The following is an 11,422-nucleotide window of genomic DNA, read 5'->3' on the forward strand; positions in this document are numbered from 1 at the left end:
ATCTGAGAGATAGTGGTAGGAAGAGATTTAACTATTAAGAAATAAAAAAGAAAGGTATGGCAAGATCTGGAATGAACATGGAAAGGAGTGGAGTGGGAAGAAAGCAGACAGTAATAAACAAATTAAAGTGAAAAAGAGCAGCTAGTTATGACACAGGAATGAATCCTGAAAGTTGGATGGATGAAAAGGGAGAGGTGAAAAGAATGTCTCTTTTTTTTTTTTTTTTAAACTATATATAGAACTGTCAGTCACTAGCCAAAGCCCATTTTGTATGTGAGTTGGCTAAGCTGTCACATGAACCAAAGCACAGACTTTGCCAAAACTACCACACAGGGTCATTCTGAACAACAAATAAGATTTCTTCATCTTCACCAGTTGTGAAGATGTATCACAAAATTCAAAATGCTATACTCATGTAAGACGACAGTTTACACAATATTCGGATTCAATCTCTCCTTCCAACTCTGGGAAAGTGCAAACAATGGGCTCTCCAGAACACAGAGAGGAGGAAACCTCTGCTCCATTATCAGTGATTCATGCAACAGCAGGATCCACAGTCACAGTGAAGTTTGACTTTGGAGGCAGAGCAAAGGTGGTGTCTAATTGATCTAATGGAGAGGGATGCAGAAATATCTGTGAGGAATGAGACATTTTCCCACAGAAATTCTTGGAGAGGAAATTAATCAGTGGAAGGAATAAAGAGATTCCCTAACCTGCGTCACCTGAACCCTCACAAACCTTATTTTCTGAACATGAGTAGGACTAAATTATTCCCTTTTTTCCCCTTAAAGCAGGAAAGAATAAGAGGGTAAAAATATTATATAAGGTCATCGAAATATGCCAAAGCACATATCTTTCCTTATATATTTAAAACTGGAAAAGTCTAAGGAGTGTTAATTATGTGTGCATTGCTATGGCCATTTGACAGCTAGAAAACTGAGGCTTTGTGAGACTAATTTATTCAAGGCCACTTATCCATCACAAATTTGACCCTGGGTCTATTTCATGTCAAAGTCCTTGCTGGCAATTTCTACAAGGAAGCCTCCCATATCAAAAGAGGTAAAAAAGATAAATGGTGAGAACAGCCAACCTATTTTTTGTTATCTTTCTTTCTTGTTAGTTCTATCATTATTTAAGAAAATATTTTGGCATTGAATATTTCTATTAATCTTTTACAAATGCCTTAAACAGCATATCTTCCTCTGCTAATAGTAACTCTTCAAGAACAATTCATGATATCAGAAGCACAAGTAATCATGAATTAATGCAACGAACAGCAACAGCTGCGATATCACAAGGTAACACCAGCCAGTATGTGCCACCTCATAAAAGAGCACAACACAACCTATGAAACATTCCTGCACAAAAAGTCATATTTCCAATCTGATCAAGTCTCTAGATATAACTATAAAATTAAGAAAACATAGGGTAGAGGAACTTAAAACCACAAGGATGTAATCAACAAAACTTAAGACTGGCAAATGTTCTACTTGCAAAACCTCATTTTTTCAATGAATAAAACTGCAAGAACAGTAGGCAAAGGGCAAATACAGAAATTAAAAAGACACTTCTTATGAAGGTGATCACTTGTAACTTATATAAATGGCTGATAACTATGTTGTACACCTGAAATATGTTGTATGTCATATGTAATTGAAAAATAAAAAGGTAAAAAAAAATTTTTAAATAATAAAAAAGACACTTAAGAGATACCTATTGGTATCTTAATTATTAAAAATATTAAAACAATTAGCATTTACAAGATAACTGGATATTGAAACCCTAACTGAATATTTATTAGTATTAAGACATTATTGTTAACTTTAAGTATGATAATAGAATTGTAGTTTTATTTCTAAAAGAGGCTGTAAGTTATAGAACTATATATTGAGTATTTATGGTTGATTTCAACCATAAAATGATGTGATGTCTGGTATTTACTTCAAAATAATACTGGAAGAAGGTTAAAACGTAGATTAGATAAATAAGACTGTTAATGAATTAATAATTGAAGTTGGATGCCAAAAACATAGATACTCATTATATACCTATGCCTATTTTATGCATGTTTTCTAAAAAAAACACATGCAACACCATTACAGAAAAATGTCATTTTTTTTATGGAAAGAAGCATATTATCAAGGAACCAGAGCTTGAAGGACCTTAGAAAGAATCTATTCAAACCACCTCATTTTATAAATAAGGACATTAAGGCTCAGATAGGTTAAGTGACTTGCTCAGGGTCACACAACTTGTCAGTTCCAGACTCAAGGTCAGAATTGAAACCTCCACACTTATAGCCTGGGGCTCTGTTCCTTTTCAAACCTGTAAAAAATGATTGCAGTTACACATTTAGTCCAGAACATCCTTAAAATCGAGTGTAATAAGGAAAGTAAGCCATGTGGCGAGGAATGAATGGAGTCAGTTCATACCAAAAAGGAGCTGCCAGTCACTGTGATAAGATCTGTTTCTTTCTGGCAACCATGGTTTCCCGCTGGATTGGAGAATCCAAACTGGGTTTCTTCCTCCTGTCCGAAGAAGTCCGAGTCAGGATGTACGTTCCACTCTGCTTTGGTTGGCGTCAGTAGTTCTGAGACACTGTTTTCACAGAGGGTGCTTGAAGGAGTCAGAGCGTCTGTATCCACGGTTAGCTTACTGCTGGGGGTCAAAGCTTGGGGCTCTTGACTGGAGGTTTTCATAGCCAAAGAGCCCAGAGATCCCAGTGGGCCCGCGCCTGGACTGGAGACATCATCCATATCTAACGGGCTCTGCTGAAAACCGGTGGCTGTCGTTCCAAAAAAGAGAGAGGTATCCAGACTTTGAGGCAGGTCAGTGGTGGCCATCAAGGCCCGAGGATCCACAGCCTGCGCTAAGGAAGTGTTACTGTTAGCAGGGAGGTTCCCGGCCAGAGTTGAGCTCACAGAAGCCACATCAATAGTCAAGATTCCAGAGTTCACCAAGGCCGTGTCCAGCACCGCCGCGGAACTATTGTTGCCAGGCACATCGGAGAAGAGAGACACCAGCTCTGCGTCACTGAGATCACTCTGTCCCTGGCTGGTAAGTTCACTGCTGGGCGTAAGAGAATTTGCAGCTTCTAGCTGAGCTAAGAGATCCTGGCCCAGGTTGTGCCTTTTGGCCATGTGGGTCTTCATGCTGTGCTTGGACGTGAAGAGTTTATTACAAGTGGAGACCGGGCAGCGGCTCTTCCAGGTGTCCACATCCTGCAGGTGTTTCTTGGAGTGAATGTAGAGGCTACTGCGAGCAGAGAACCTGGCAGAGCAGCCTTCCACGGGGCACACGAAAGGCTTTGTGCCCAGGTGGGTTATGCTGTGGCCTTTCAGATGCTCGGCCCTCGTGAAAGATTTCCCACAGCCCTCCACCGGGCACATGAACCTGCGGTCGTCGTCGTGCTTCCTTTTGTGCCTGAGCAGTTTGGACATGCTGGTGAAGTTCCAGCCACAGCCATCAAAGTCACAAAGGAAAGGTCTCTCTCCGGTGTGGCTCCGCAGGTGAATTTTCAGACGACAAGCCTTGTCGTACTGCTTGCTGCAGCCAGGGAAGGAGCAGGAAAAGAGTTCCTGTTCCCTGAAGTGGGCGCGGTTATGGGAGAACAGGGCACTCACTGTGATAAATGTCTTCTTGCAGCCGGAGAAAGCGCACTGGTAGGGCCTTTCGGGCTCGAAGTGGCTGCGCTGGTGGGCGCTGAGCTTGGCCTGCGTGGGGAAGCTCTCTTCGCACACCTCGCACTTGAACGAGTTCTCCTGCTCGTGCCCCTTCATGTGCGCCTTGAGGTTGTACACGGTGGTGAAGCTCTTGCCACAGCCCTCGGCCGGGCAGCCGAAGGGCCGCAGTTTGTCGTGCGACTGCAGGTGCCTCTTGAGCTTGTAGGACGTGGTGAATGTCCAGCCGCAGCCGCCCAAGGGGCACTTGAAGGGCCTCTGGCCCTGGCTGCTGCTGTGCGTCAGCAGGTGCACCTTCAGCTGGTGCTTCTTGGCGAAGGTCTGCCCGCACTGCGCCTCCGGACACAGGTAGAGCACCATGCCTGAGCCCGGGCCCGGCGGCCCGCGGGGGCTCTCGGCGGCGGCCGGGCCCTCCGCCTCCTCCTCGGGCGCAGGGGCGGGCGCGGGTTCCGCCGGCTCGGCCAGCAGGAGGTCCGGCGGCAGCTCGGGGCAGTCGCCCGGCTGCGCGGCGTGTGGGACCCCGGCTTGCGGGGCGATCAGGCCCGCGGGCTGCGGGGCGGGCGCGACCCCGGGCTCCCAGGCTGGCGGCGGGGGCGTGGCCAGGGTCAGGACGCCGTTCTCGAAGCGCAGCAGCAGGTTTTGGTTGTGGATGGTCACGGTGCCCGCGAAGGCCGCGGCCGGGCCCGGGCCCAGGCCCGGGGCGGGGATCGGGGACGGGACCGGGGCCGGGGCCGGGGCCGGGGCCGGGGCCGGGAGCGCGGACAGGCAGCGGGGGCCCGGCGCCGGGCGGCCCGCGGGGTTCGCGCCGCTCTCGCCCCCGCGCAGCCCTGGGCCGGGTTCGGCCTCCTCCCTCCAGACCGGCCCTGCGGCCTGGCCGGCGCCCGTGGTCTCCACGTCGCCACCCACCGGGTCCAGCAGCACCAGGAAGAAGTCGTCGCCGCCGCCGCCGCCTCCTCCGCCGCCGCCTCCTCCGCCGCCGCCTCCTCCGCCGCCGCCAGCTTGGTCGGGCCTCGGCGCCAAAGGGCTCGGGCCCGGGCCCCGTGAGGCCGCGCGGGCCTCCTCGCGCCGCCGCCCGAGCCCGCCATCTTGGGGGCCCCGGAGCAGCAGGAGGCGGCGCGCGGGGGGCCTGGCCAGCCCGCGGGTCGGGGCCTCCGTGGACTCGGCCGCCGCCCGCGGGGCTGCCAGCGCCGCCGCCCTGTCGCGTCCCGCGAGCCGGGAGCAGCCTCGGGATTTCCATCTCCGCGTCCGTGAGGCTCGGCTGGAACCAGAGCCGCGGAGGAGGTGCGACCCCGCCCCCTGCCGCGGGCCCGAACACGTTCCTGAAAGGAAAAAAAAAATGTGCAATGCGCAGAAACTGGCCCTATCAGATATTAAAACGTGTTTAACGCCACAGTGATTTAAATATTGTGGTACTGGGTCTCTGGAACAGAGCAGAAAGCCCAGAGGCAGAGCCTGGGAAGCATGAGGAAACCCCACAGTTAGTATTAGTGGGAAATCCAGCCGATCTTCCCAGGTAATGGGGAAATGCCGGTTCACTTGGTACATGGTGCTGGAATACCTCGGTGTCTGCCTGCCACATGCAACCGAAATCCGTACCTCACTGTGTAGACCAAAACAAACACCCCCAGCCCCTCCCAGTGCTAAGCATGGTGCTTAGTACTTCTCACGTGTGAAAAAATGTTGTGCTGGCTGGCTGGCTGGCTGCGTAGATGAGACAACATTCCTCAGAGAATACAGTGTGTGTCCATGTTAAACTACCATGGTGCTAGCATTTCCTACTGAAAATGACGTCTTATTTGTTTCTGTTTTCTGGACAACTTCCATACCCAGAACTGTCTGGAGCAGGAAGTTTGGAACATGATGTTTGGTTCTGCTGATGCAGAGATTAGAAGCAGTAAGAGGTGGGGGCGGGGTGGGGGCAACGGATGAGCACTGTTCTGCCTAGAAATGATGCAAAGCCTGGAGGAAGAGAGGATTTATATTGAAATCTGGAAAACCCACCCTACTACCCCAGGGTGGTCCCTATACAGTGCACAACCTACACCCAGTCTTTGCCCTCCCACCATCGGTTACCCCATGGTAAATTTTATGTCCAGTCTCACAGCACAATGAGAACAGTCGTCAGCTTACTCTAGGTTCTCCAGCACAGGGAGGTCTCCAGGTAGGCGTGCCAGTTCAATGTGATCAGGTTAAACCCCAAGTCTCTGCAGTGAAGTCTCCCGAGAACTGAATGCACAGATGCCCGTGTGCAGTACACACCACCACCACTACCACCACCACCACCCGGTGCACCTGCTTGCATTTAGTGGTGGTGGCCTGTCATGCCTAATGATCTTATCATTGATTGTGATGGTCCTCCAGTTTGTCTAGCAAGAGAGAGGTTTAGAGAGATTACTTGATTAAGGGGTACTTACAGTTTAAAGAATCCCTGCCCCCCCCCTTTAATGATAATGTACACTTGCATCCACAGCCATTCAAACCTCATCAAAATTTCTACTTCGCATGTTTTTGTTTATATTTCGTTTGGGGGGATGGGGAGAAGCTGGTTTCAAATCTGAGATATAGAGGCGTGCATAAGACATTTCAGCCAGACTTAGATAACTGTAAGAGAGCCAACACCCATTTAACCAGGACCAAGGTCAAGAACTCCCTCCCTCCCCAATGGATATACTTATTATCCTGATTTTGTGATAATCATTTCAGTGCTTTTCTTTATAGCTTTACCACTTCATACGAAGTTATGAAAACAGAATTATACTGCATGCTTCCTTTTATAGCTTCCCTTTTTCATTCTGTATCAAATTCGAGAGAATAATCCATGTCACGCACAGTAGCTGTAGATCTGTTGCCTCCATCGTCGACTAGCAGCATCCCAGTGTATGATGTTAGCAAAGTGATTATGATCTGGCAGTACCATTCTGTCGTGGATGGACGCTAAGGGTTGTTTTTCGTTTTTGACTATTGCTATGAACAGTGCTGCGAAGAACTTTCTTGGACATTTCTCGTGGGACACATTGGAAAAATCTCTTGGGCATACATCGGAGAACAGAATCACTGAACCATATATATGCAAGTCTTCATCTGTTCTAGATGATTCCAAATTGTTTTTCTGTAGTTGTTGTCCCAATTTACTATCTTGCGCATAGCACAGAGAGTTCCTGCTGGTACACGTCTTCGCCTACACCTATTGCCAGAATTTCATACCAGATTTTACTATTACTGTTAAGCTATTGCATATTCTCATGTCTATGAGCCTTTCAGATTTTTCTCTTTTGTGAAAGTCCTGTTCAAATTAAACTCTTTCACCCATTTCTCTGTTGTTTTCCATTGTGTGCTTACTGATTTAATGAATTATTTTTGTGTTTTAAATACCAGTGCATTGGTGGTTATACATTTGGCCAAAATATTCCCTTGCTCTGTGGTTTGTATTATCACTTGCTTTGTGTGGTGATTTGTGAACAGAAAATCTCATTCATGATATAGAGTAGTTCCATCCTCTCTGTGGCTTGGCTTTTTGTGGTTTCAGTGACCAGTGGTCAACTATGGTCCGAAAACATTAAATGGAAAATTCCAGAATTATACGATTTATAAGTTTTAAATTACACATCGTTTTGAGTAGCGTGACGAAATCCCCCACTGCCCCTACTCCTTCCTGCCCACGATGTGAACCATCCCTTTGCCTAGCGTATCAACACTGTACATAGAGTACAACAATATATTTTCAGAGAGAGAGAAAGTGGGGGCGGGGGGAGACCACATTCACTTAATTTTTATTACAGTATATTGTCATACTTGTTCTATTAGTAATTGCAGTTGTTAATCTCTTACCGTGCCTCATTTATAAATTAGACTTTGTCATGAGTATGTATGTATGTATGTATGTATAGGAAAGAACATACGATATACAGGTTTTCGGGGATACTCTGGGGGGCCTTGGAATGTATCCCCAACGGATAAAGGAGGTCTACCAGTCAAATTTATTAATCTGCATTTTGCGGTTAGTGCTTTCTGCTTTAAGATATCTGCCCCAGTTCTGGGGCCATGAAAACATTCTCTGTATTGTCTCCCAAATACTTGTGGTTTTGCCTTTCACAGCTAGGTCTCAGTCCACTTGCAATTGTTATTTGTGTATGGTGTTGAGAGGGGTTCTATTTTTTTCGTGGGAATACCTGATTTTCTCAACGCACCATTTATTGAAAAGTCTGCACTTTTCCAACTGATTTGCAGCACCACATGTATCATAAATCAAGCATCTATGTATGGGTTAGTTTCGATTCATCTGTCTATTTGAAATACCACATATCATTATTAATTGCTACAGACCTATAACCAATCATGATATTTGGGTAAGGCCATTCAATTCTACCTTGTTCGACAAATTACCTTGGTTATTCTTGGCCTCTTTTGATTCCATTTAGTCTTATTACTTTTTATTATTTTAGAGAGAGAGGAAGGGAGAGGTAGAAACATAGATGTGAGGGAGAAGCATCCATTGGCTGCCTCCTGCATGCCCCCTACTGGGGATCGAGCACGCAACCCAGGCATGTGCCCTGACCTATAACAGAACCTGAACCTCTCAGTCCCTGGGACGATGCCTAATCCACTGAGCCACACTGGCCAGGCTCTTTTGAATCCATTTAAATGATCAATCACTAGAAAACATTCAACCAAAAGCTTGTTTGGGGTTCTAATTGGGCTTGTGTTGAGTTTTTAGGTTTGATTTCTTTTCAATATTGAATGTTTGATTCATGGCTATGACGTATGTCTCCTTTTTAATTTTTTTAATCTTTATTATTGAGAGTATCACAGATGTCTCCCTTTATAACTCCCCCCCCCCCCGCCACCAGTGCCTCCCTCCACCCTGTTCTGCCCTCTCCCAGGCCTTCACCACCCTATTGTCTGTGTCCATGGGAAATGCATATATGCATATAAGTTCTTTGGTTAATCTCTTCCCACCCCTCTCTCCACCTTCCCTCTGAGGTTTTTCATTCTGTTCTGTGTTTCCATGCCTCTGGTTCTATTTTATTTATCAGTTTATTTTGTTTGTTAGAGTCCACATATAAGTGAGATCATGTGATATGTTTCTTTCTTTGACTGGCCTATTTTGCTTAGCATAAGCAAAATAAGTACTCCAGGTCCCTCCATGCTGTCTCAAAGGATAAGAGATCCTTCTTTGTTACAGCTGCATAGCATTCCATTGTGTATATGTACCACAGCCTTTTTTATCCACTCATCTACTGACAGATACTTGGGCTGTTTCCAGATCTTAGGTATTGTAAATAACGCTGCTGTGAACATTGGCCTGCATATATTCTTTCTGGTTGGTGTTTCGGGCTTCTTAGGATGTGTTCCTCGCAGTGAGATCACTGGGGAAAATGGCAGTTCCGTTTTAAATTTTTTGAAGAAACTCCACACTTTTCCATAGTTGCTGCACTATTCTTCAGTCCCACCAGCAGTACACTAGGGTTCCGTTATCTCCACATCCTCGCCACCACTTGTTGCTTGTTGATTTATTGATGGCAGCCATTCTGACAGGTGTGAGGTGGTACCTCATCATTTTATTTATTTATTTATTTATTTATTTATTTATTTATTTTTTAAATCCTCATCCGAGGATATTTTTACATGTATTTTCAGACAGAGTGGGAGGGAGCGAGCGAGGGAGGGAGGGAGGGAGGGAGAGCGAGAAAGAGAGGAGAGAAACATCGATGTGAGAGAGACACATCGACTGGTTGCCTCCCGCATGACCCCAACCGGGGCCGGGGACGAACAGCATCCGAGGTACATGCCTTTGGCCAGAATCGAACCCGGGACTCTGTGGTCAGTGGGCCGATGCTCTAACCACTGAGCCAAACCGGCCAGGGCTGTCCCAATGGTGTCTCATATTTTTCCCAAAAGAGGATATTTTACCCTAGGTACTTTATATTTTCACAATACTATTTTTTGACATTTTATTTTCTAAATTTGTTGCTGGTAGATATGATGTAATGGGCTCGTATACGTTGATTTTTTTTATCCTCAAATGTCCAAACACGTTTACTGAGTCCAACAATTTGTCTGTAAATACCCATAGAGTTTAATGTACACAATCATATCATTTGCAAATAATGCCACTTTTACTTATCGCCAAATATTTTGTTTCTGTTTTTCCCTTGCTGCTCTCTCTAGAAGATAATGGACATCTTTACTTGATGAAGCTCTCAAAGAGAAACTTTCAGTGATTCTATGAATGATATCTGTTACTAATGTCGTGTTCTGTAGCAGTCTTGATTCAATCAGGAGATAGAAAGTACACAGTGGACAGGGGAAGTTCAACATAAATAATTATTAAACTATGACAAACGTATGATACATAGGATATAAGAAACCTCTGTACGGTATTTGAGGGCTTAGGGAGAGTAGCCAAGGAAAGACACACTTGGAATGGGGGCCCCTCCCCAAGAATGGAGTCCACTCCTCATTGGAGAAGGTATGGAAGATGCAAGTGAATGGCAGAGGAGTTTGCTGGTTTGCCTGTGCCAGAGCTGGACTACAGAACCATAGCTGGTCGGTAGTTGCGAGGTAAGCAGGCAGCAAAGCAACCCTCTGGAGCACATCAGTGTGGACATGCCACAGCTAGTGGCCAGTGTGTGGGCATGTAGTAGGAATAGGGGTCCTGGTAGATAGAGTTGGGGGTGTGGAGCTTACAGTGTCCTATTCATAGAATCGGGAGGGCTGCAGTGTTGGGAGAGCTGCAGCATTGGGAGCAGTCCAGGGGACAAAGCTGCTATTGGTTGGCAGGAGGGGAGGGGAGTAGGAGAGCAAGCAACCAGAGGAAATCAGTGAGCAAGTGACTTGGAGCCTAGGATATCCCTATGAAGAGGGCCACAGAGAGCTGATCACCAGGCCACATGAGGATTGCACATTCAGCAAGACAAGGACACCTGTTACGGGCTCATGCCTGGGGAAGGGCGCCCAGTATATCTTCACACCCACACTTCGGAGAGCCAGAAAGCACAGGAGAGCCACTTCCTCCTTCATCTTATACTGATAACGTGTAACACTGTGCTCAGTTTAAAGGAGAGGCCCTTAAAGGATTTTGTCTATTATCAGAGAGCACACACTGAAGGGTGACGGTAGAGCAGAGAGGCAATACATCAATAATTGGCTTCATATACTTATCGGTTTAGGGGAGTCCTTTCTAGTCTTTGTTTGTGTGAATAGTAGTCACCCTGCCTGCCAGGGTTGTTGTTAGCTCATCCAAGGAAGAGTACTGGCCATCCTGTTGTGTCTCTGGTATATTAATAAAGCAGCAGGGCTGGCTATTTCAGGAGTTTTAATAGACTGTTTAGGATGGTTGGTGGCCCCTTAGTTCCCTGGTCTGAACTGAGTTTTGCTGAAAAACCTAGGCCCTGACACAAAGGCATGTCACGGTGTTAGGGCAGGCAGCCTGTGAGCCCTGTACTGCAGCCTTATTCAGAGCTTGCTTGCTGCTCCTTCAAGGAGAGCCTTGGTGTGTGGTGACAAGGCCTCTTCCACCATAGGTGTGAGTAGCATATTTTCTCCTCAGGAATAGACTTGTTTATACCTTAAACACTGCTCTGCTTTCCTGGTAGCTGCACCTGAGCGGAACAGGGAGAAAAGGTCCTTGGATTTCATTTAAAGTCTCGTCTAGTGGAGCCCTGCCTATGGAGGAGCAGTGCAGAAGATTCCTGTGTTACCAGTGTTGGCAATTCGAGTGCTTTATTCGCACTTTTCTCAAT

General features: G+C 46.6%; 1 protein-coding gene across 1 annotated transcript; it reads right to left on the reverse strand.

The window, feature by feature from the left end:
* Positions 1–1,962: 1,962 nt before the first annotated feature.
* Positions 1,963–4,917, reverse strand: LOC118635972 (zinc finger X-linked protein ZXDB-like). Its single transcript, XM_036271050.1, is given in 2 exon segments — positions 1,963–4,802; positions 4,804–4,917. Coding segments are annotated over 2 exon segments (2,490 nt in total). The 3' UTR covers positions 1,963–2,426.
* Between the last annotated feature and the right edge of the window lie 6,505 nt (positions 4,918–11,422).

The sequence above is a fragment of the Molossus molossus genome, unplaced genomic scaffold, assembly GCF_014108415.1.
Source record: "Molossus molossus isolate mMolMol1 unplaced genomic scaffold, mMolMol1.p scaffold_m16_p_2, whole genome shotgun sequence".
NCBI lineage: Eukaryota > Metazoa > Chordata > Mammalia > Chiroptera > Molossidae > Molossus > Molossus molossus.